General features: G+C 39.6%; 1 protein-coding gene across 1 annotated transcript in view; it reads left to right on the top strand.

The window, feature by feature from the left end:
* FAT3 (FAT atypical cadherin 3) overlaps positions 1-20,235 on the top strand; it is a 359,185-nt gene that overhangs the window by 214,974 nt on the left and 123,976 nt on the right. Inside the window, exon 4 of the mRNA XM_009881183.1 lies at positions 4,384-4,445. Within this exon, the coding sequence (XP_009879485.1) occupies positions 4,384-4,445 (62 nt within the window). The remainder of the gene's footprint in view (positions 1-4,383; positions 4,446-20,235) is intronic.

The raw sequence follows: 20,235 nt of genomic DNA, 5'->3' as shown, positions 1-20,235 counted from the left end.
TACCACTTGTGAATAACAAAGCGTACCTTAGCTGACACAATACAACCAACAAGCTGCTGCTCTCTTTCAGGTTTGCTGGCTTTATTATTAATAAAGATGCTGTTTTCTGCAAAAAAAAATATGAGACATATGCATGTGTCCACACACATACCTGGTATTAATTCTAAGATGTCAAACCGTTCCGATCAAGTTACCATTTGCTAATAAGTTACGTTTCCTCATTTGTGCTCTGGTAACTGTGTGCTTCATTCACTGCAAATGTGAAGTAACTCATGTGGAGTTTGATTTCTTTCACTGAACTTTTTTTTTTTTTTTTTCTTTTTCACTTTGCATCTGTGATGTGCTAAAAGCATTATCCCAACCATCGGTGCTAAGTGTTGCTCAAATATCTCGATCATACTTCTGAGCCCTAATAACTGGTAATTTGTTTCCAAGATGATGCATCGGCTGAAAATTGTATGGGCTGATGTTTTGGTTGAAGCGTCAGGATTTCTTAGTCTTGGTCCTATTCTTTCTTCTGTGTCTCTATGACTGCACCTCAGCGGTAAGGCAGCTCTGCCTTGTTGCCCACCCCACATCTCTGGTCTTCCCATCCAGATTATAGGGTCAAGGGAACAGCTATTTCTTTTCCGTCCACATGCTGAGTTTCCTTTTAGAGGGAAAGATGCAAGAGAGGATGATGATCCTATGGGACATGTTGTGTGGGGTAAGCTTATTCACCTTCCAGTATCTCCAAACTCTGTAACGGGAGGAGAACAATTATTGTTCATTTATTAGGGTGGGCAAAGTACTCCAATAGCAAAAGTAACAGGTATTGTAGAAAAGCAAGTTATATAAGAACACATAGCTATCTCCAAGCTGAAATATTGGGTCAAGCAATGTTTTAGAGTTTCATAAAACATTTATATGGCCGGAGGACCAGATGTGCCAGGATGCACAGAGAGATGTTTTAACTCAGAAAGTCAAAAAAAAAAAAGTATGAAATGCTGGGAACAGAATCACATAGCCTTGTTTGTGAGCTGATGGCTTTTTTCGTAAATAACTTTTCTATTGGGTCCAGTTTTCCTCTTCACTTTCATGGCTGTTCTTAAAGAATCATCACAGTTATAAATATCTCCTGCCCTTAGCAAGACCATGATGTTTCCCTGGAAATTTGAGAGAAACCATTTGAGAGGTGTGCTATGACTTTTGAAGCTTGTTAGGGTTTTTGACTATTTTGTGATAAATGTGTCCTATATTTCCCAGCTGGCTGTGGACAGTTGTCCAGATGGCTGTATCTAGAAAAGCTACGGCACATATTGAAGATGGGAAAAAAGAAAGGGTCATTTTTTATCATTGTCCCACTGTGACTTTATATCATAACCAGCAGTGCAGCATAACATCATTTCTTTGAGTTCATTTTTCTCTGTGAGTTATTTTCTTTAGATAATGCCTTTATACCATGAGAGAGCGTGACGATTTAATACAGTTAGAGGAGAACTAAAACTGGGATATATTCTCTTGTGTAAAGCCAAGTTTCTCTCAGTTGTCCCTGTATCTCAAAAATAAAGTTCTACATCCTGTTAAATATTACTATTATTATGTATTTATGGCATGGAGTACTGAATACATGAGGGAGAGAGACAGCAAAGTTTTCATAAAAAACATGAAATTAATTTCTTTGAGACCGGAGTGGTAAAGCTGTGGGTAGTCTTTGACATTACTGGACTTTATTTCTCTTTTTTTCAGTTTTGATGATCAGTCTTAAACAGAATTCCTTTAAATACAGTCTTATAATCTGAAAGGACCAGATTCACATCCATACCAGTATGTGTCCATAATTAAATAAATATTAACATCAAGTAGTTGAGATCTGATTTTATGTATATTCATATTTTAAACAGTAATCCATGTCCTCAGGACTGCCTGTGGAAGTGAGCAGCCAGGAGGCTGCAACGGGGCCACCATGAGTGTCGGATGGCAGAGGCCTTCAGAGAACAGGAATGGAAAGCGGAGACCTCATGACTGCACACACAAATGACCAATTATTTCTGTAGAGTATTGTAGCAACCTAACGAAACTGCCCAGAACTGGCAGTTGTATGCAGAGCTGTCTTTAAAGCCAAAACAACTAGTTGTGCTAGCACTGTACTTCAGGATCAGTTCCGCAGAACTGATGGTGATGGTGTGTCTACCTGCCCTTTCAGACCAGCTGTTAAGTCTGGGTGCTAAATTTGTTCAGATCCGCTATGTTTAAAATGTAGGCAGTTCTGTCATAGAGACTTGCCATATGTTCACACACCTCTTTCAGAAGGAAATTCAGGTCTGAAGGCACTCTGACCATTATTGCAGTCCCAAAGGCTCTACAATGAAAAAGGAAAACAAAACAAAAAAAAACCTTTAGTGATAACAATAGTTTTGTGAGGAGGAGCAGTAGTAGTAGTGGTGGTGGTAGTAGTAGTTGTTGTCATTGTTCTAGTTTTGCCAATGAAAGACAAATGCTATTCATTCTGACAGTTAGTGATATTCAGTTTCAGATGTTAGCTCTCAGTCTTCAAAAGGAATCTGAATTCCTCTGCCTGAAGATGATGATGAGGACAGAGACCTTCTATAATTTACAGCTTAGACATTTCTTGTTTAAGAAGAAAGTAACTGGATTTCACAGTGGTACATCAGGAAGGCAGAAAGTGGAAGATAATATAAAAATGATGATATTCCTTAGCGTGTTTAGGTTATGCTTGATAAATACGCATAGTGACCATGCATGTGAAGAACAGGGATATTTCAAATTTGAAATTTTTACTTTATCAGTTTATTGGGACTGAACTTTCATCATTAGGAGCTTCTTCCCTGTATTTTTGTGTTCCTTCTGGACATGGAAGGATCTTGTGTGAATGACACCAATTTGTCATTCGTGCTGTCATGTGTGTTTAAACTCATGCAGTGAGCAGACTTCTCCCATGTGGCATAACTGTTTTGTATACTTACAATTGCTTAATGGAGGCAATAGCAATTGGTTTGGGTTTTCGGCCTTTTCCCAGCACCAGGTTCTTCCATGGAATTGTCATGATCCACTCTGGTTTCTGTGACCTCCCCTTGGGTGTCGCTTCTGTGGTCTAATACATCTCATAATAAGTCTGAAATATTGGAAGCAGAGTGGACTTTTCCTTTGTTCATTTCATCCCATTACTTCCAGTAGTACTTCCCTCTTCTCATCAAAATAGTTAAAGTGGTTCTTCTGAGGAGAAGGCAACAGTGTATGAAGAGCTGTAGCTGTAGAAGCCTTCTGGGACCAGAGGTGTTATATAGATGTAAGATGTTGCTGATGGTTTTTTTGAAGTATTTAGGGTCATCATGGACTTGTGTTTAGAAGTTTGGCTTGTCTGAGTAAATAAATAAGTGTAATAGGTAATCCGGGGAATATTTATTTTCTTGTCTTCCTTGGTAGTCTTAAAGATTCTTGAGAACGACTTTGTCCACTGGCATTGTCTCCAAAACCAGCTTTATCTCTAGGAAAAGTTGGTCCCTTTATTTTTGTCAGAATCTATCACAAAGCAAGCATGTGATGCATTTTCCTATCCAAGGAAATGTTATGTATGAGGGAAAACTTAAATCTGCCCTTTAAATCTCTAGTGAGAACAAAATAAAAAACTAAGCTGTGTTCATAGAAGATATGCATCGCTTTTCTTGAGGGAACTTTGGAAGTGTTTAATTTTCTTTCCTTGGTATAAATCTCAGAAAAGGTTAATCATTTGTGAAAGTACATTGCTTAAAAAAAAAAAAAAAGATATCTTGATCATCCTCATGTAAAAGGGTACTTTATTTTAAAGACTCAATTTGAGCATGGAACAAATTGATGAAATTGTAGTACAAAACCTTTAATGCATTAAAATGATTACATTTGGAAATCATTATGTATACAAGTAGTTATTACAGAAATAACCTTCTTTGTCAAGTGTTCTTGGCGTGGAAGTAATCAGCATCCTATCCCATTAATTGTTTGAGAACTCTGAAATCTTTAATGAGGTTTTTTACAGAAGGATCTCAGTCAAATGCAAATGATTCATTGAAGCACTTAATCATGAGACAAACAGTGATTCTTTAGTAAGGGGTTTTATTCACTGTAATAAATGTAGCATGCTAACTGTAGATACACAGCTAACTGTTTTTCAGTTACTTTTCTCACAGCATTTTTCTTTAAAGATTCATTGTTAGTCAGAAAGTCATAATGGCTGCACTGGGAAAGAAAATGCTTGACAGATGTCAAGAAATCTGTGTCTGATATAGCTTCAAATAGATTTTTTTTCCCTTTGAGTGTTTGAAAAAGGAATTTATTTCTTCTGGTCGATAGAGACATATATTTTTCAATGGGTATTGGCAATCAAATATCATCCTTTTTTCACAGGTCTGATTACAACAACATCAAGAAAATTGGATCGGGAACAGCAAGCAGAGCATTTTTTGGAGGTAAGATTAAGTGGAAAATATATGTTAAAAGGTTAACTGATTTTTGTAGTTTAAAATCACTTCTTCCTGTTCCAGGAGAGTGGTATTCTCCCTTCTCTCAATGTATGACAGACTCGCACAAAGCAGGGAATTGCCTGATTACACAGAAGACATAAAATGTTTTGCAATTCACAAGCACAGGAAAAAATTGAACAACACTTATTTTCCACATCTAATCTGCTTCAGTTAGATCTTTTATTATAGCCCTTAAATTTTATTTTTGAAAGAAGTTTAGAATATCCAGAGCAATTTTAACTTTTTTTTTTTTTTAAATTGTTGGAATCACCCCAACCTTGCCAAGATTTTCAGTCTCTCAGGTTAAATATGTTTAAAGTTTTCATCTCAGATCTAACCTACAAATTATTCTTTTGGATGAAAGCAAACTTTGACCGTGCTCACATTCACTGCATCATCAGAATCATTTCTCAGGTTTTGCTTATTTGGACTCTCAACAGCAAGTTTCAAGTTAAAAATTGCCCTCTAATGGCTGTCTAAACCGTTCCCTTGGCCCTCAGATGAATGTTTCTCTTTGTAAGTAGCTCGCATATGTTGGATATGGAGTGATAAACTTGTAAACTACTGGTTTTACCACATGTGTTTTCTTTCACATTGCTGTACACCATGCTGTGTTTTTTTTTCCTTTGGGTAGAAGATCCTTGACTCTGTTCTCTTCTCTATTTGTGAAATAAGGAATTCTTAATTTGTGTTGGTACAAGTAAAAAAGAACCATATTGTCCTACAGAATCAATCATTCCTACTGTGTTTTTTTTTGAAATTCTCTTCAAATCCATACGAGTTAAAGAACATCTGGACAAAATAGTTCCCAATGTAATCACTATCTGGCAGCAAAATATAGTAAAATATACTTTTGCGTATTCCATGGTTATTTTTGTTTGTTAGAAATCCCAAATTATTTTAGTTAGTGCAGAACACAAGAGAGAAGGGTTAGTTTATTACTGTACAATTTTGGGGTTTTTTTTCTTGATAATTCGCTGTAGATTCTCACACATTCCAGGCCATAAATAAATGGAGGGGAATAAAAGGATTTTCTCCTTTTTAGGATTTATTAAGTTAGAAAGTTAGTAAAGTAATCATGTGTTCAAATAAATGCAAGCTTTCCAGTTTATACTGTCAGAGAAGATCACAAGCTGAATGAAACTGGCATTGACTTTAAAATATATCTATTGATGAGAATCTTAGGTCTGTAAGTCTCTTTTGGATTTATCTCAGAGACCTCAGTGAAACATGCCAAATTCCCATTTCCCAGAGGACTCCCCTACAGATGGGGAAGTGTTACTATTAATAGCAAAAAGAAAAAATAATTGCTTACAGGAATTAGGCTTTAGTCATCAATACAAGTTAATGTATTCCTTCCCCTGAATTTTATCTTGTTTAAAAAAATAACCATCTGAAAAATTTTGAGGACTGAAGATGCACTAAAGGGAAATTGATGCCCCAAGGCTTGTGAACAGGGAGTGAAGTGGAGGGGAGGCTACAGAGAAGGGAAACCCCCAAGCAGGGTGTCCTGGAGAAGTGGGGAGAGGACCACACTGTTGTAAAACCCAACTGGGAATGGTGTGGGGGAAAGAGAATTGGGGTCTGGCAGGCACGTGGTCAAATCGACCCTTTGAGCTGCTGATGAGCATTGACCGTTACCCCCTCTTGGGAGGCGCGTTCCTGGGGACCAGAGCAGTTAAGCTGCTGGGGATCCAGAGCCAGGCTGGCAGAGCTCTGCGCCTTCTTAGGGCATGCTCAGAAAACTTCTTCTAAAATGCCTGGCTGTCTCTGTGTGTAATTAACCCCCTGGGGAGGCCGTAATTGCCGAGACAACCATGGTCTCCCAGTAGTACAGTATTTCCCTTCCGGCTTCATTTCATACCCTTCTTCCAGTAGTCTGCCTGGTATAAAAGAGAGCAAAGTTGGCTCCCTTTGAAAAGCTCTGATTAGTGCTTGACCTGGCAACCCCTGCTCCCCTTTGCCTGGTGCGTGTGTGAGGCACTGACAGACCTTTCCTAGATATAACTTTTTAATTATGTTTAATAAGCCTGTCTTTTCCCTACCTGAATTTGACAGGGATGCTATACCCATACTGGCCAGTACTTACTGAGCAAATTCCATAACAGTATTTCCTCCTCTTTCACAAAAGTTGTTAGGAAAATGAGATTAAATAAGATGACAGATGTTAGTCATTATAATTGTGTGTAGTGCCAGTGCTCGTCTCCAGACCACCGCCTGTGATGGCTTAGGGTGGCTCTTCTGGAGTCGTCTGTCCCTGTACAAGTCGGAAGAAACATGAATTACCAGCAAGGGCTGGATGTGTGTTTTTAAGGCTGCCATGGTTCGGAAAGGTGAATGTAAGTGACTCCCCTTGTAACTACACAAGTCTGTCGCAAAATACTGAGCCCAGGTTACCTGTGCATCTCGTCTTCCTTCCTCCTTTAATTGCCTTCTTTGGATGTATGGATCTGTGTCCGCGTGACTTTTTGAATGGTACCCAAGGCTGCTCTCACAGCACCTGCTCTTACCAAAGAGCACATCCCAAAGCAAGCACAGAAACATGTCTGGACCCTGGGTTAAAAGATGCATCAGAAAATCAAAAATGGACTCTCCTTTATAATAATTGAGGTTTTTTCTTTGTTTTGGGGAGGTTGTTTTTTAGTTTGGGTTTTTTGGGGGGAGAAAAAACCCCATATTTCTTCTCCCAGATTTTTCATTGATTGTGGCATTATCAATGTTATTTTTTTTTCAGCTCCCAAGTTAAGGGCTTAATTTTTTTTGCCACATTTTTAATGTTTTGCAAGGCTGCAGGTTTTATTCAGTGCTTGTTACGAGGTAGAATTTTTTCTGCTTAGGTTTAAATTGGATGTCACTGGATTTTATACAGGATGGTCTCTTGCTTTACTGGATTCTTACTAATGGAATGGTTCTTCCTGAAATGGGAGGAAAAAGACCACTTGATTACATTGCTTTCTTACATCAAGCAAACCAAAAGCAATTGTTCTATTTCACAGACTTTCTTAAAAAGTCTGCAGTTAGGATGAAGTATTTAAATATCCAACTGAGACAAGAAAGGTAATTTTGAGAGTTGCCTGCTTGCTCTACAAGGAAATGAAAATAGTGATGTATTTCCCAGTGAGGTGCAATTGCAGGTTTCGGGTGATCCATCTTTATTCCCCTTCAATAATTGGACACATCAGCACTATGGTTATAGGTTTCCTCCTTTCCTTCTTTTACTTCTTTTTTTTCTTTCAGGTATGTGTTGTCTTCTAATAATTTCTGTGTTAACATTTAACTCTGCCTTCTCTTGTATTATGCTAATTTGCCAAAGAGAAAGTAGAAGTGGAAAAATGTTAGTGGAGTTTGAGCTATGGAAAAACAAAGAAATTAGTCTGGCTGCTTTTCTGCACCCCACTTTTTTTTTTTTTTTTTGGCAGATGCCTCCTAATGCTAGTCTGACAGCTTTGCAAACTAGTGATTTTGTTATGTGATTGTATGCAAACAGCTGCTGGAGTGATGGAGGTCCGATAATAAGCATAAAAATTAAAGCAAAAAAAATTAAACAATTTCATGCATGTTCTGCATCATTGAGTTATGTCAGCTGATTCTGAGTTGTCCAGAATACAGATAGTTCCTGGTCTGCTTTCCAGTGCAGCTTGATGGGAGAGGGTTGTTGAATCCCGGCTGCAGGTCATTGACTTGCGCATTCAGCCCGGAAAGTGGATGTCAGCGTGTGCTTTCACACCCTGAGTGGTTTCTGACCACGCTGTTGCAGATGCTGCGTTACTTACACCTCCAACACAGAAAGCCTCTGCAAAACGCATGCACTGCTGGGGAGTTCAGTTTGCTGGGAATCGCTGGGGCAAGACCTGTATTTAGCAAAAGAATGAGCTGAAAGAGTTACAGGCTTCAGTGTGCATTTCTAGCAACAGTCTTTGAAACTTTGTGATTGGAGGGATAAATTATCTGTAGCAAGAGATGACCTCTTCATCCTCTTGGACCTTATTATGGCATACAAATATCTAAAGGGTGGGTTGAAGGAGGATGGAGCCAGACTCTTTTCAGTGGTTCCCAGTGACAGGACGAGGGGCAATGGGTGCAAGTTGGAACATAGGAAGTTCCGTTCCAACACACGGAAAAACTTCTTTACAGTTCGGGTGACAGAGCAGTGGCACAGGCTGCCCAGGGAGGGGGGGGAGTCCCCTTCTCTGGAGATTTTCAAAACCCGCCTGGATGCAGTCCTGAGTAATGTGCTCTGGGCAATCCTGCTTTAGCAGGGGAGTTGGACTAGATGATCTCTAGAGGTCCCTTCCAACTCTGAAGATTCTGTGATTCTGTGGATAATAACTTGGTGCTTTTAAAGTGCTGGGGCTACTTAGTCCCTCCTTGACGAGCGCATGTGGTGCAGGCTCTTAAGTCATTTAGCCGGTTTTGAAAATTGTGCCCATAGTATGTCTCTGTTCCTCCAACCTATGTTTAAATTTACCACTGTAGATTCATTCAGAAATTACCTTTTAACATTTGTCATGGTGGAAAATTTGTCTATTCAAAGCCTCTCTAAAGACTAAAAATAGTTGCTAATAAGCACGGTCAGAACTTTAAATCTCTTCCAGACTGACAAGGCAACTGAAGACAATAGGTTTAAAAATACTGTTACAACAGCCTCAGCCTTTTGAGGTCCGAGTCATGTACCATAATTAATGAGGAGGAGAAGTGGGAGCAGAGTGTTGGCTTAGTGCAGCTAATTTTTAGCCAACTTAGCGCTATCAGAATAGGAACAGTGCCTCTCAAGTGCCTTGCTTTTGTCGCAAATCAGTATATACAAGCCTCATCAATCTTCCTGCTGTGATGCTTGAGCATAGCTCTGAGAAGGATGTCAGTAACAGTGCGAGGGGTTGTAATGAAGATAAATTGGTAAATCTGATGTGAGTGTCAAAATACATGGGCTGAATGAAGCATATTGGTTTCTATTTACTGTAAGTACACTAACAGGGTACAATAAAATGTGTTACATGGGATGTATTTATAGGCAGTAATTAGAGGGAAGCATAATAATCTGCTGTAATTGTAGCCTTCTAAAAAGAATTCAAATTTCCACTCATTTAATGGGAAGTTGTAATTATTAGGGGAATTTTGATGGAGGGATTATGATTTTTTCAACTTGGAATTTGGTCTGGAATATCACCGGGGGAATTGCTGCTGAAAACTGTATGTCCACAGTTTGCAGGGGATTTAACATCTTGAAAAATAACATTTTAAAATAGCACTGCCTCTCAGTTCTTCCCGCAAACATCACACTGGTGGTTCAGCATTGGACTGGCGCTGTGTTCTCTGCCGTCCTCCTCTCTTCCTCCAGCATCTCCCACGCAAGAACTTAATAGATTTAACCTCGATTTGCTTTTCAGTTAGGCTGTAGCCTTTGCTGGTGGTGATGCCTGAAGTCAGTGGCCCTTTATGAGAAACTGCAGCGTTTTCTGAAGAATACAGGCAGCCGCGTGGCAATATGCTCATGTGTATTTTTTTACAGGAGAAGTATGAAAGCTGAAGTTCATTGGGTTTGTGTAGCTGAATAGTACTCTACAGAACATTGATTGCTTAAATCCTGGATTATGAATCCGTGTAAGCATTTGTTTCATGGATCTTTAGCATTGCCCACATTTGGCAGGGAAAGCTGCATTTTTTCTTGGTGACATGCTGGTGAGGGGGTAAAAATGCGGCAGTGTGTCTGACTGAACATTTTGTCTGAGGTTTAAATGGCTCCAAAGGCACATGCCTGTCCCTTTTTAACATTGAAGCCTATCAGATGATACGAGGGAAAACAGGTAAACAGCCTTTTATTTCCATCTTGAGCTTAAAAATTATTACTGGCTGTGCTTGCTAGAAATGACACAACTATTTTTTTTATTCTTTCAAGGACACCTGAAAGGGTTTGTAGTGGAACAGTAGGGTATGTAGAGGCAACTTTCTAAAAAGACAATGAAAGCTGTATCATGATGTCAGCTTTGAATAGTGACACATTGAACTTGAATGTCAACTTCAAAGCTGGGGGAAAAAAGCAAGGGAAAAAAGGAGAGAAAGGGAAGAAAATAAACAATTCGGAAAAAAAAAATCAAAAGCATGTTCATCTCTTACGACCTCTTCATGGGTTTATCAACAGAGGGTGAAGCCAGGGTGAGAGTTGGGGTGGTGGTGGATGTAGCAGAGACCCCAGTTCCTGGCACAGAAGGCACACGCCGAGCTCGCTCATCCCACGCTGCAGATTTCCACCCTGCACCCTGTGTTCATCAGGAGCTGTTATTCTGCACCAGCTTTCTGGAGAAACATGGGTTGCACTTGCCCCTCCTCCCCTCCCGATTATTTTTTTTTTTCCATCAAGTTGCTATTTTCAGAAGTAGCCAACAACTTTCCAAAGGCAGGAGAAGACCGGAGGTTAAAACTCTTTCAGAGACAGATTTGCATTTGACATTGCACACTGCTTCTCATGTGTATTCAGGCAGAAAGTCTTACACAGCAAAATATGGGAAAAGTCCTGGTGTGATTCATCTGTCTGCAGTGATAAGTGGTCTCCTCGGTTAGACTATTGTCTCTAACCAATGTGAGCCAATAAGATGAAGAATTATCAAGTGCATCACTGAAAATATTCCTAGTTTAGCTGTTAACTGTGGCCTCTGTGCAAGAGATATGAACAGTAATTTTAAACTGCAAAATAATTAAGGCATGGTGTTTTTACAAATTTTTCTCTTTTCTCTGATTATTGCAAATTTTAATAGCTCCCAGATGTCCCTTTATTTTAGATAGCAACTTGAGAAGTAACACAGACGACAAAGCCTAAGCATTGGGAAAACTGAGTTTAATAACATTTTTCTTCATGCATGTGGAATTTTAATCTTTTTTCTTATTAAGTAAGAAAAAACTCTTCATAAAATAATGATAGTAGGGCAAAATAAGTTTGAATTAAAAAAAAAAAAAAAGAGTTGTGTATTTAAATTCCTTAATATTCTGTGTTAAATTCAGGTAGCCAATAGGAAATGTACACAGAACTCTGATGACATAATATATACCAAAGGCAAGGGGCAAGAATGGGTCCACATATATCAAATAGTAGTGGTGACCCTCAGCTCATTTCAGTTATTCAGTGAAATACCAGTAGCCCTGAGAGACTGAATGTGCAAAGAACGTCTGTGACATTTCCACAAAATTTGTAGACTTTAAGTCAAGCCTGGGGATGCTTTGTTTGCTTTTTCCTCTGTGCTTATGGTTGATTTTAGCCTTTATTTTTTTAGATACTACTCACCTAATTTTTTTAACTGTCTCAAGATTAGACTGTTTCTCTTAAAAATGTTTTGCACATGCTAACACCAGCATGATGTCAAGGATAAACACGCTACTGACAGCTCAATTAGTGCATCATTTATATCCAAGTATCTGATTCTGACCTCTCTTGGAGAGTGCTTAAGCCATCCAGCTAATCTGATACTGTATGGAAGTTCTCACGTGGCAGGATTTTAGTGTTAAAAATCTCACACTTGTTTGGTTAATCCATTCTATTGATTCAGAGTACCAATCATAATGAAGAAAAGCAAACCTCTTTTCTATGTTTAATGACCTTCCTAAATCAAAAATCTTTGTAACTCAATATGCACAACTTTGGCGTTTTGTTGTGAATGCTTGACAATTATAGAAATAACTCAAATAGTTTATAGACCTTTTATAGATGTATTGTAAGCTTGTGTTAATTTATTTCGGTATTAAAATAAAAAAAGCACAATTCATCTATTATTTAGTCATTGCTTAGTTCATGGAAGAGATTCAATTTCCTCAGCTCATCGGTATAGATGATGACAGATTTATCATCTACAGTGGAAGACTGCCCCAAGTATATTTTCCACAAAATCATGTTTTACCGGACAGTGAGTCTGCTAGAAGGGGGCAGGGAACAATTGATATTACAATCCAGGTTTAAAAACCTATTAATCATTTAGATGAAAAGTTGACCCGCTGTAAAGATACAGATGATTTTGCAAGTGCTAATTCATGTTTGTATTTTGAAGAGTATGGCAAGATCAGAGTTGTCCAGGGCTAGGAGTTTGGTTCACACACTACTGTCTACCACAGTTGTTGCGTCTCATTAGAAAAATCACATTTCTGATGGCCTAGAGCTTTGCCTTAGTTAAGGAATGATTTGCATATATCTGGAGTTTGCAGAGGGGAGGGAGCTTGTTTTACACATTTCATGAATCACTGACCTGAACTGTTGGGTCATGAAATGAAGAAATGAAAATCTGCAAAGCACAGCGCTGTCGGCTTTTTCATGCTGGGCATCAAATGCCTCTTTTAGGGTTTGCCTTGTGGACCCGCAGTAATCTACCAGCAGGTCTTGGCTTTAAGCAACTCATCGCATCCAAGCACAGAAGGAGATACTCAGCGTACAGGCTTCGTGTGCTGTCTTATCAGGCATTTTCCACCTCTTTTAAAGGCATAACAGAGAAGGTGGAATTGTGCCAGGAAGCAAATCCAGCCTACGGGCTGCCACCCTGCAAGGTCCTGAGCGTCTCCTGGGAGCCTAGAGGTGTACCGGCATTTCCTTGACCCTCTGGACCTAATTAAAATCTCACTGAAGTTGACATCATGCAGTTGTGAAGTCAAGTAGCGCAAGAAAGTGACCTTTTGGTTAAGTAGCGTTGTGTTAAGACATATGTGATGTCACTGCGGAGAGGAGTCTTATTTATTATCCTGGGGGCTGGTTGAGTTCCTCTGCTTACCCTGCGTGGTGTGCTTAGTCTGGCTTCAGTAGCATTGACTTGCTTGAAGTTATCCCAGATAATACCCAGGAAGAGAGAATCCGACATCAGCACCCTGCATTTCCCCAGGTATGTCTGGAAACGGGTGAGTGAACACATTAGAGAAAAGCAATTTAAAGTACACCCAACACCTGTTTCTTCTGCTCTGTTTGCAGAACTACGACATGGCAGAGCATTAGATCAATGCAAATGGGATGGAAAAGTATTATTAAAACACCAAACATTATTGTGTGGTTTTAAAATTAGGTCTGCACCCATGTGTTAAATGCTGTTGAAACAGAGAGGGATATATTAATGGTCTTCCTTCTCGTTTTGTAAGTCGTTCTTCATCTAAGCTTGTGTAGGCAAATTCTGTAGTTAATCTATGCCAAGTTTTTCTTTTCTGTCAGGATTTAAGAGCTTGGTCTAACGATGCTTTCTCGCTGAGGGGTTAGCTCACAGATTAGCTCAGGGTTAACAGTTTTTTTCTTCATTATGTGTTTCTTAAGATCTGTAACTCTCTTTTTACAGGCTAGAGCCCACCTGCCAGGCCCAAATTGGTCAGATACACCCTTTCAGGGTGTCTCTTTTGCCAGGCTCCATGCTCGGTGAGACAAAGAGTCATTGTGAAGGGCACACTGCTTTGCTAACTATTCCCATTTGTTTTATGAATGTACCACTGTTTTAATGTTTTATGAATGTACCAATGTTTTAATCTTCTGCAGAAGCAGCAGGAAATCTTTCACATGATTTGAATCTATTTTAGATGTACAGAGCCTTTGTGTTAGCTGAAGCATGTCTGCTTTAGTGCTATATCATGTTTTCTGTAGCATTTGCAATACCCATCAGCTGCCAGACTGTTAATTTATGTCTGTGAGTGTGTGAGCACACACACATGCGTGCACACACACATTTTGCGGAGGTCTCTGTTTCTGCCTTCCTGGCTAAGGCTGAGCTGAGCATTGCATTTAAGGCAGGGGAGCATCTTCTTCCTCAGTTAGGAATACGTTGCATCTGTACTAAAATCCTTTCTGGGTACAGGAAATCCTAGTATGTCTGTTAATTAATCCGTCATTTCGAAACATGACCTTAAACAAGTTTTTTATCCATTTGTCCTTTCTCCCGGGACGATCTGTAGAAATGTTTGGAATTCATGCCTGTATCCCTAAAAAAAAGTTAAGTCTGGGATATTTTCAGAGCGACTTCACTAGCCGCCACCATTTATACGCACCAAATCGAACCACCCAGCAATAAGTCATATGGGGATCCCTGCACTAAATCTCCAGTTCCTTTGCCTTGAGTGGACTTTGGGTTAGTTTGAGACATACTCTTTGATCACAGGCTGTTGCAGTGTCCGTAGAGTCTGTTTGGAGATGGTTCCCAGAATACTCGCAGCTTAAGCAGTCCTCTCTCCAGATCATATTCAGTTGTGAGCCTTTCGGTTTACAGGCAGCCCCTCCACAAGGGAAAAACTTGAAGAACTCTTTCCTTTTGCATATTCTATTAGATTTTACTGTCTTCCCTAGAACTCTCTTTTCTCCATCATGGTGAAGATCATCCTTAGTCTTGAGGTCTACTTTCTTGAGTCATACTGTCAGTCTAGAGTCACATCATCTGGGTTTTGTCGATGCTTCTTCCTCTGACTTTTTTTGTTTGTTGTTTTTTTGTTTTGGTTTGGGTTTTTTTTTTGTCTCCACTTTGTTGATGCTCTTATTATCCAGGGTCCCATAATTTCCACTATTGGTGATGTACTGGAATTCCCCAAAACTGTCCCTACCAGTCCATGCACTTGGTGAGAACCTCCTCCTAGTACACTTTGAGCACCCAACATTTTCTTTGAGTCTCATCACATCCCTTACAGTCTTCTCACCATAGCCTGTAATGTCTTCCAATTTTGTATATTTTCCCTCTTTATCTGTTGTTTCATATTCCCAGTTTGCTACCCTGTCCCTCCACCGCATAATCCTTCAACATTCAGCTTGAGCAAAAAAGACATACTGGAAAGGGTAGAAAAATGTCATGCAGAAACATGGCAGTATGAAAAATTTGGGGTTTTTTTTGTTTTAAAAATATTTTTTAATGGCAAAAGTGCATAACTGGGTGAAATGTGCTGAAATAAGATTGGAGTATTCAACATAATTTGTAACATGACACAAATTAAAGTATTTACTAGACACCTAGAGATAAGAAAACCTCTAATCGGGTTGAGAATCAGTTTAATAAGCATATTTGACACCTTTTTCCTCCCTAAATATATTGTCATGGAACATAAGAGTGCTAATGCTTTTCTTATCTGACTTCAGCTTGATAATAATCAGAGACCAAACAATTCTTTTGCTTTTTATGAAGATATGATTTAAACAGGAAAAGTACAAAGGCCCTGAAGCATCAAGTGCTATGAAATCTGCCCTCAAAAGCAGTGATTTTCTTTTCCCAGCCTAACAAATTTCAGTTGTCAGGGAACAGATTAATCTCCTCATTCTGAAATGTAATATTGCTGTTTGCTAATCTCTCATGATACAGAGACATTGAAAATGTTATCATAGCAGTTCTAGAGTACATTTTATGTTTTGGCAAAAAGTAATACTTTCTTTGGCAAGAATATTCTAAATATTCAAAAGCAAGGATTAACATGAATAAGTGAGACCAAAAATGTCAGAATCAAAATAATGAATTATTTTTTCTCACATTCTCTGGGAAAATAAAAAATACAAATATTACTAATAGCAATCTGTCAATTTATAGCTTTGACTTTTCTGAGGACCAGCATGTTATCTTTAATCAAGATACCAACAAATAGCTTAATACTTTCTGTCATTGCCTCAAATATATTTGCTTTTCCCTGTGGATCTTGTTTCCTTCCACTATCCTTCCAGATAACTTTTAAGGTATTGTATAAATAAAAATGTGTTCTTAACCTTCAAGGCAAAACAGCTTTTTTAAAGACTTAATTGAAAAAAACCATGGAGAATTTAAACATGTGTTTTTATATTGCCACACTTCTTTTCTTTAAAAAAAAAAAAGACCACAGTTTTAAAAACACCCAAAAACATTTCTAGGAAGTGATGAGTTTTAAAATACACATTTTAGCTAAGCAGAGATGATGCTTTATTATGTGCTACATCAAAGTATGCCAAAATGGCATGGCCTCTGTTGATTGAGAGAGATGCAGAAGGCAATGAGGTAAGTGCATTAGCTTGGTCTCAAAAGACCATAATGGATAGCAGAAGGAATAAAAATATTAACTGACACATGAGGTTCGCTTGCATATAGTCCTCACCAAAACCTTGTTGTTCAAACAGACCTGCACGAACTCTCTGTGTAGATTTGGCCATATGTTTGTGGGATTAAATTGAATACTACAGCCCAATTTTTTTTTTTTTTTTTTTTTTTTTTTTTTTGCATTGGCATTTAACAAATATATCTACAGTTAAGGATCTTCCGCTATTTTTGTTGCAAACCACTAGATACCGCCTGAGTGCAATCTTAACTGCAGCACCTCAGCCAGGGAACAGCATTTTTAAAAGTAAAATAATATTTGCTTTAAATGTCTTCTCTTCAAGCATTTAATTCTCATAATATCCGACTCTCAGTGTGAAAGTATCAACTGAAAGCCGTGGCTTTTTTAATAAAAAGAAGTCTGAAGCGTACAGAAGATTTTGTTTTTCTGCAGCACTGGGAGGGTGCCAGGTGATGGATCACACCGGTGATGGGACGCCCAACTTCCAGCGAGCTGCTGAGCTCCCGAAAGAAATCTTTGCTGCTGCAGCACAGTGCTCAGCGTGAGGCAGTCATTTATCCTGCTTCTTGACAGAGCAAATTACCCTACTCAGAGCTCTGGGCTGTGTTTTCAGTACCTCGTATAGCTCTTGCAGGCTAATTTGGTGTCCCTTCGCTCTCCTCCACTCTGCAGCATGGACTGAGAGCTACCTCAGGACTTCCTAACTTGAGAACCCCCCCTGGTTTCTCTGGGTGCGCATTATGCTCCACTAACCCTTGGATGCCTGAACAGTAGTAGCTGAATAAATTATGCATTCGTGCTCGATTTTCGAAAGGTTATTGAGAGCACATTCACCAGACTTACATAGCAAAACAGGAATTGCATCTTAAACTTCACTTGACTGACAACCTGCCTTTGCCTCACTGAGCCTGTAAATAAGATTTAGATATTTTGTCAGATCAGTAATCCATGGATTAGACCCGCTCTTAATCCTCCGTTTCTAAAACTGGATGCACTTTTGGAGAACAAACATATTTATATTTTGTAAATGATTTCTCAAAAGAAGCAGCGGCAGCACGCCTAGGTGGTGTTGGCCAGGGCTCCGCATCGCGAGCGAGCGCCTGTGGTCCTGACCCCAGCATCTAACCACGGGGATTAGCACACGGGGCTGACATATCTGATCTCCCTGTGCCAAGGGATCACGCCTCCTGTACTGATCCTGACAGGATGCACTTGTGCTGCTCAAGAGCTCCCATAAATCAGGAGCTTTCTCATGGCTATTTCCAACAAAGTACCCGGCCCCTTTAACACATCCTAAAACAATCTCAAAAGCAAAGCAGCCCCTAAAACTTTGATTTTTTCAATCTCTTCTGCTACAAACCAAAGCTACTCATTAGAGGGACTCCTTCTGCTTCCCCCCTTTCTCTCCCTTCACCTAGTGAGGGCTAATTGGAGGCCGATAAAATGAATCCAGGAAAATTCACCACCTTCTCCCATATATCAGTCCTGCACTACCAAATTGGGCATATTGTCTCGTGCAGTGTTTTATTGTCCCCCAGATCACATTATCAGCGGGGCAATCTCACAAAGGTTAATAGCATTACTAGGTTGTCTCTCGATCTGACATTCTTGCTCATCACTCTAAATCCAGTCGTTTTACCAGTGGCGTTAGACATCTCTACTGAAGTTAATTGGATGCTGCTTGCTGCTGACTTCAAACCCAACTCTATAAATCGTAACTACTTGTAGCTGATTGTCCCTGCTCTTAACTTTCATTTCACAACTGGGAAAAGTATGTGTGGGTTGATATACCTGGCTTTTCAACCACACTCTTTGACATTTGCAATCCAATTATCGGTCACCTTGGCCATTCATTCAGTCCAACTGTCCTCCCGTTGGTATGCCATGTGTCAACACCTACTCCGTATACTACCCTAATGGGAAAATAAACAGTAAATTATGAGCCTGTATAAATCCATTAAAGATTAACTGTGACTCCATAAACGACGGAAGTGAAACTGAAGTGCTTTATGCAGTTGCTGGTATCCCAAGTTGGAATTGCTGCTCTGTATTTTTAGAAGGTCCCAGCTTACGGAAGTCAGGCAAGATAAGTATCTGTTGAGGGACTTGGTGCCCACACAGTACGAACATGAACCTTAAGGACTGTGCATGGTGAGATTTTGATGTTACACTCTTGAATAAATGGTTGTCATCAGTACAAAGCAGTAAATTTCTATTAATCATTTTTGATTAAATAGTTCCTTTCCCCAGATGCAAAGTACGCTTCCTATGCTCTACTTACGTTTCACCGACCCTTTGCACAGCAGTGAATGCCATCCTGTGGTTGCAAAAACCAAATGCATGTTAAAGACTAATTCTGCAGAAGAATCAAAGTGCTAAGAATATTTTAAAAGTTGTGATCTTTTAAAATTGTTCCTGCACTGCAGGAGTAGAATGTCATCTTCTTATTATTCAGACACATAAAGATCCCTTTCCAGGACTCCAGGCACTGTGTAATTAATTAAATAGTATTAATTGATTAATTAATATTAATAACCTGAACATTTTTAATGCGTTCTGAGAGTTACTCAGGGAAATTAACTTTACAGGCCAGGATTTTTTTTTTTTTATCTTTTTTTTTTTGCAACACATTTGGAATGTTAAAACTTTGGGACAGCGTTTCCTGTTGCCTCGTTACCCCCAGATGACCTTGTTCCTATATGCACACCTACTTATTTATGTCAGCAGTATGGTCTCCACACATTCTGAAAATTACTCATACACATCGCTGTTCGCAGGATCACTGGCTGTATGTGTAACAGATTGAACTAAGGAAAAAAAAAAAAAACATGTTAAAGAAAAGAATTGTGTATGAAATTGCTGTTTTCTTTAAAGTAAACAGAAAACCCCACATTTGCCTGGGAATTAAAGTAAGATTCTTCCCAGTCAGTTACAATGCATAGTAGTAGAGTGTATATATATACAGTAGCATGTAGTAGCAGTAGTGCCGTGGTGGTACACATCTTCTCTACCCTTTAGTCGAAGGCTTACAGCTTTCAGGTACTTGTTATACAGCTGGAGCCCAGGGCTGAGCAAAAGCTGAATGAGAGATAAAAACTACTGAAATAAGGTTGTTGAGCTCTCAGTGCAACCCCGTTCTCACCAAAGTCAATGGGAAAATTCCCATTGGTTTCCAGGGTGGATTTCACAACTGGCCGGGTCTTTCTCCACCAGGAAGATACCTGTAATTCTTTGGCTGCTCATACAACATGAGCTCTGTTCAATGGGAGAACACTTGTCCTTAGCCTTTCCCTGTGTGTCTCTGTCCACGCAGCACGTGCGTACCCCGCCGCCCATGATGTGTGTGGGGATGCTGAGGCTATTCAGGTGTTCGTAGAGCTTAGTGGAGGACCTGGATTTTAGCAAAACTTTTGACACCATTTCCCACAGCATTCTCCTGGGGAAACTGGCTGCTCATGGCCTGCACAGGTGTACTCTTTGCTGGGTAAAAAACTGGCTGGATGGCTGTGCCCAGAGAGTGGTGGTGAATGGAGTTAAATCCAGTTGGTGTCCGGTCACAAGTGGTGTCCCCCAGGGCTCGGTGCTGGGGCCAGTTCTCTTTAATATCTTTATCAGTGATCTGGATGAGGGGATCGAGTGCACCCTCACTAAGTTCGCAGATGACACTAAGCTAGGCAGGCGTGTTGATCTGCTTGAGGGTAGGATGGGTCTGCAGAGGGATCTGGACAGGCTG

Source organism: Charadrius vociferus, unplaced genomic scaffold, assembly GCF_000708025.1.
Source record: "Charadrius vociferus isolate BGI_N301 unplaced genomic scaffold, ASM70802v2 scaffold1, whole genome shotgun sequence".
Classification (NCBI taxonomy): Eukaryota; Metazoa; Chordata; class Aves; order Charadriiformes; family Charadriidae; genus Charadrius; species Charadrius vociferus.
This window is presented reverse-complemented; position numbering and strand designations above follow the sequence as displayed.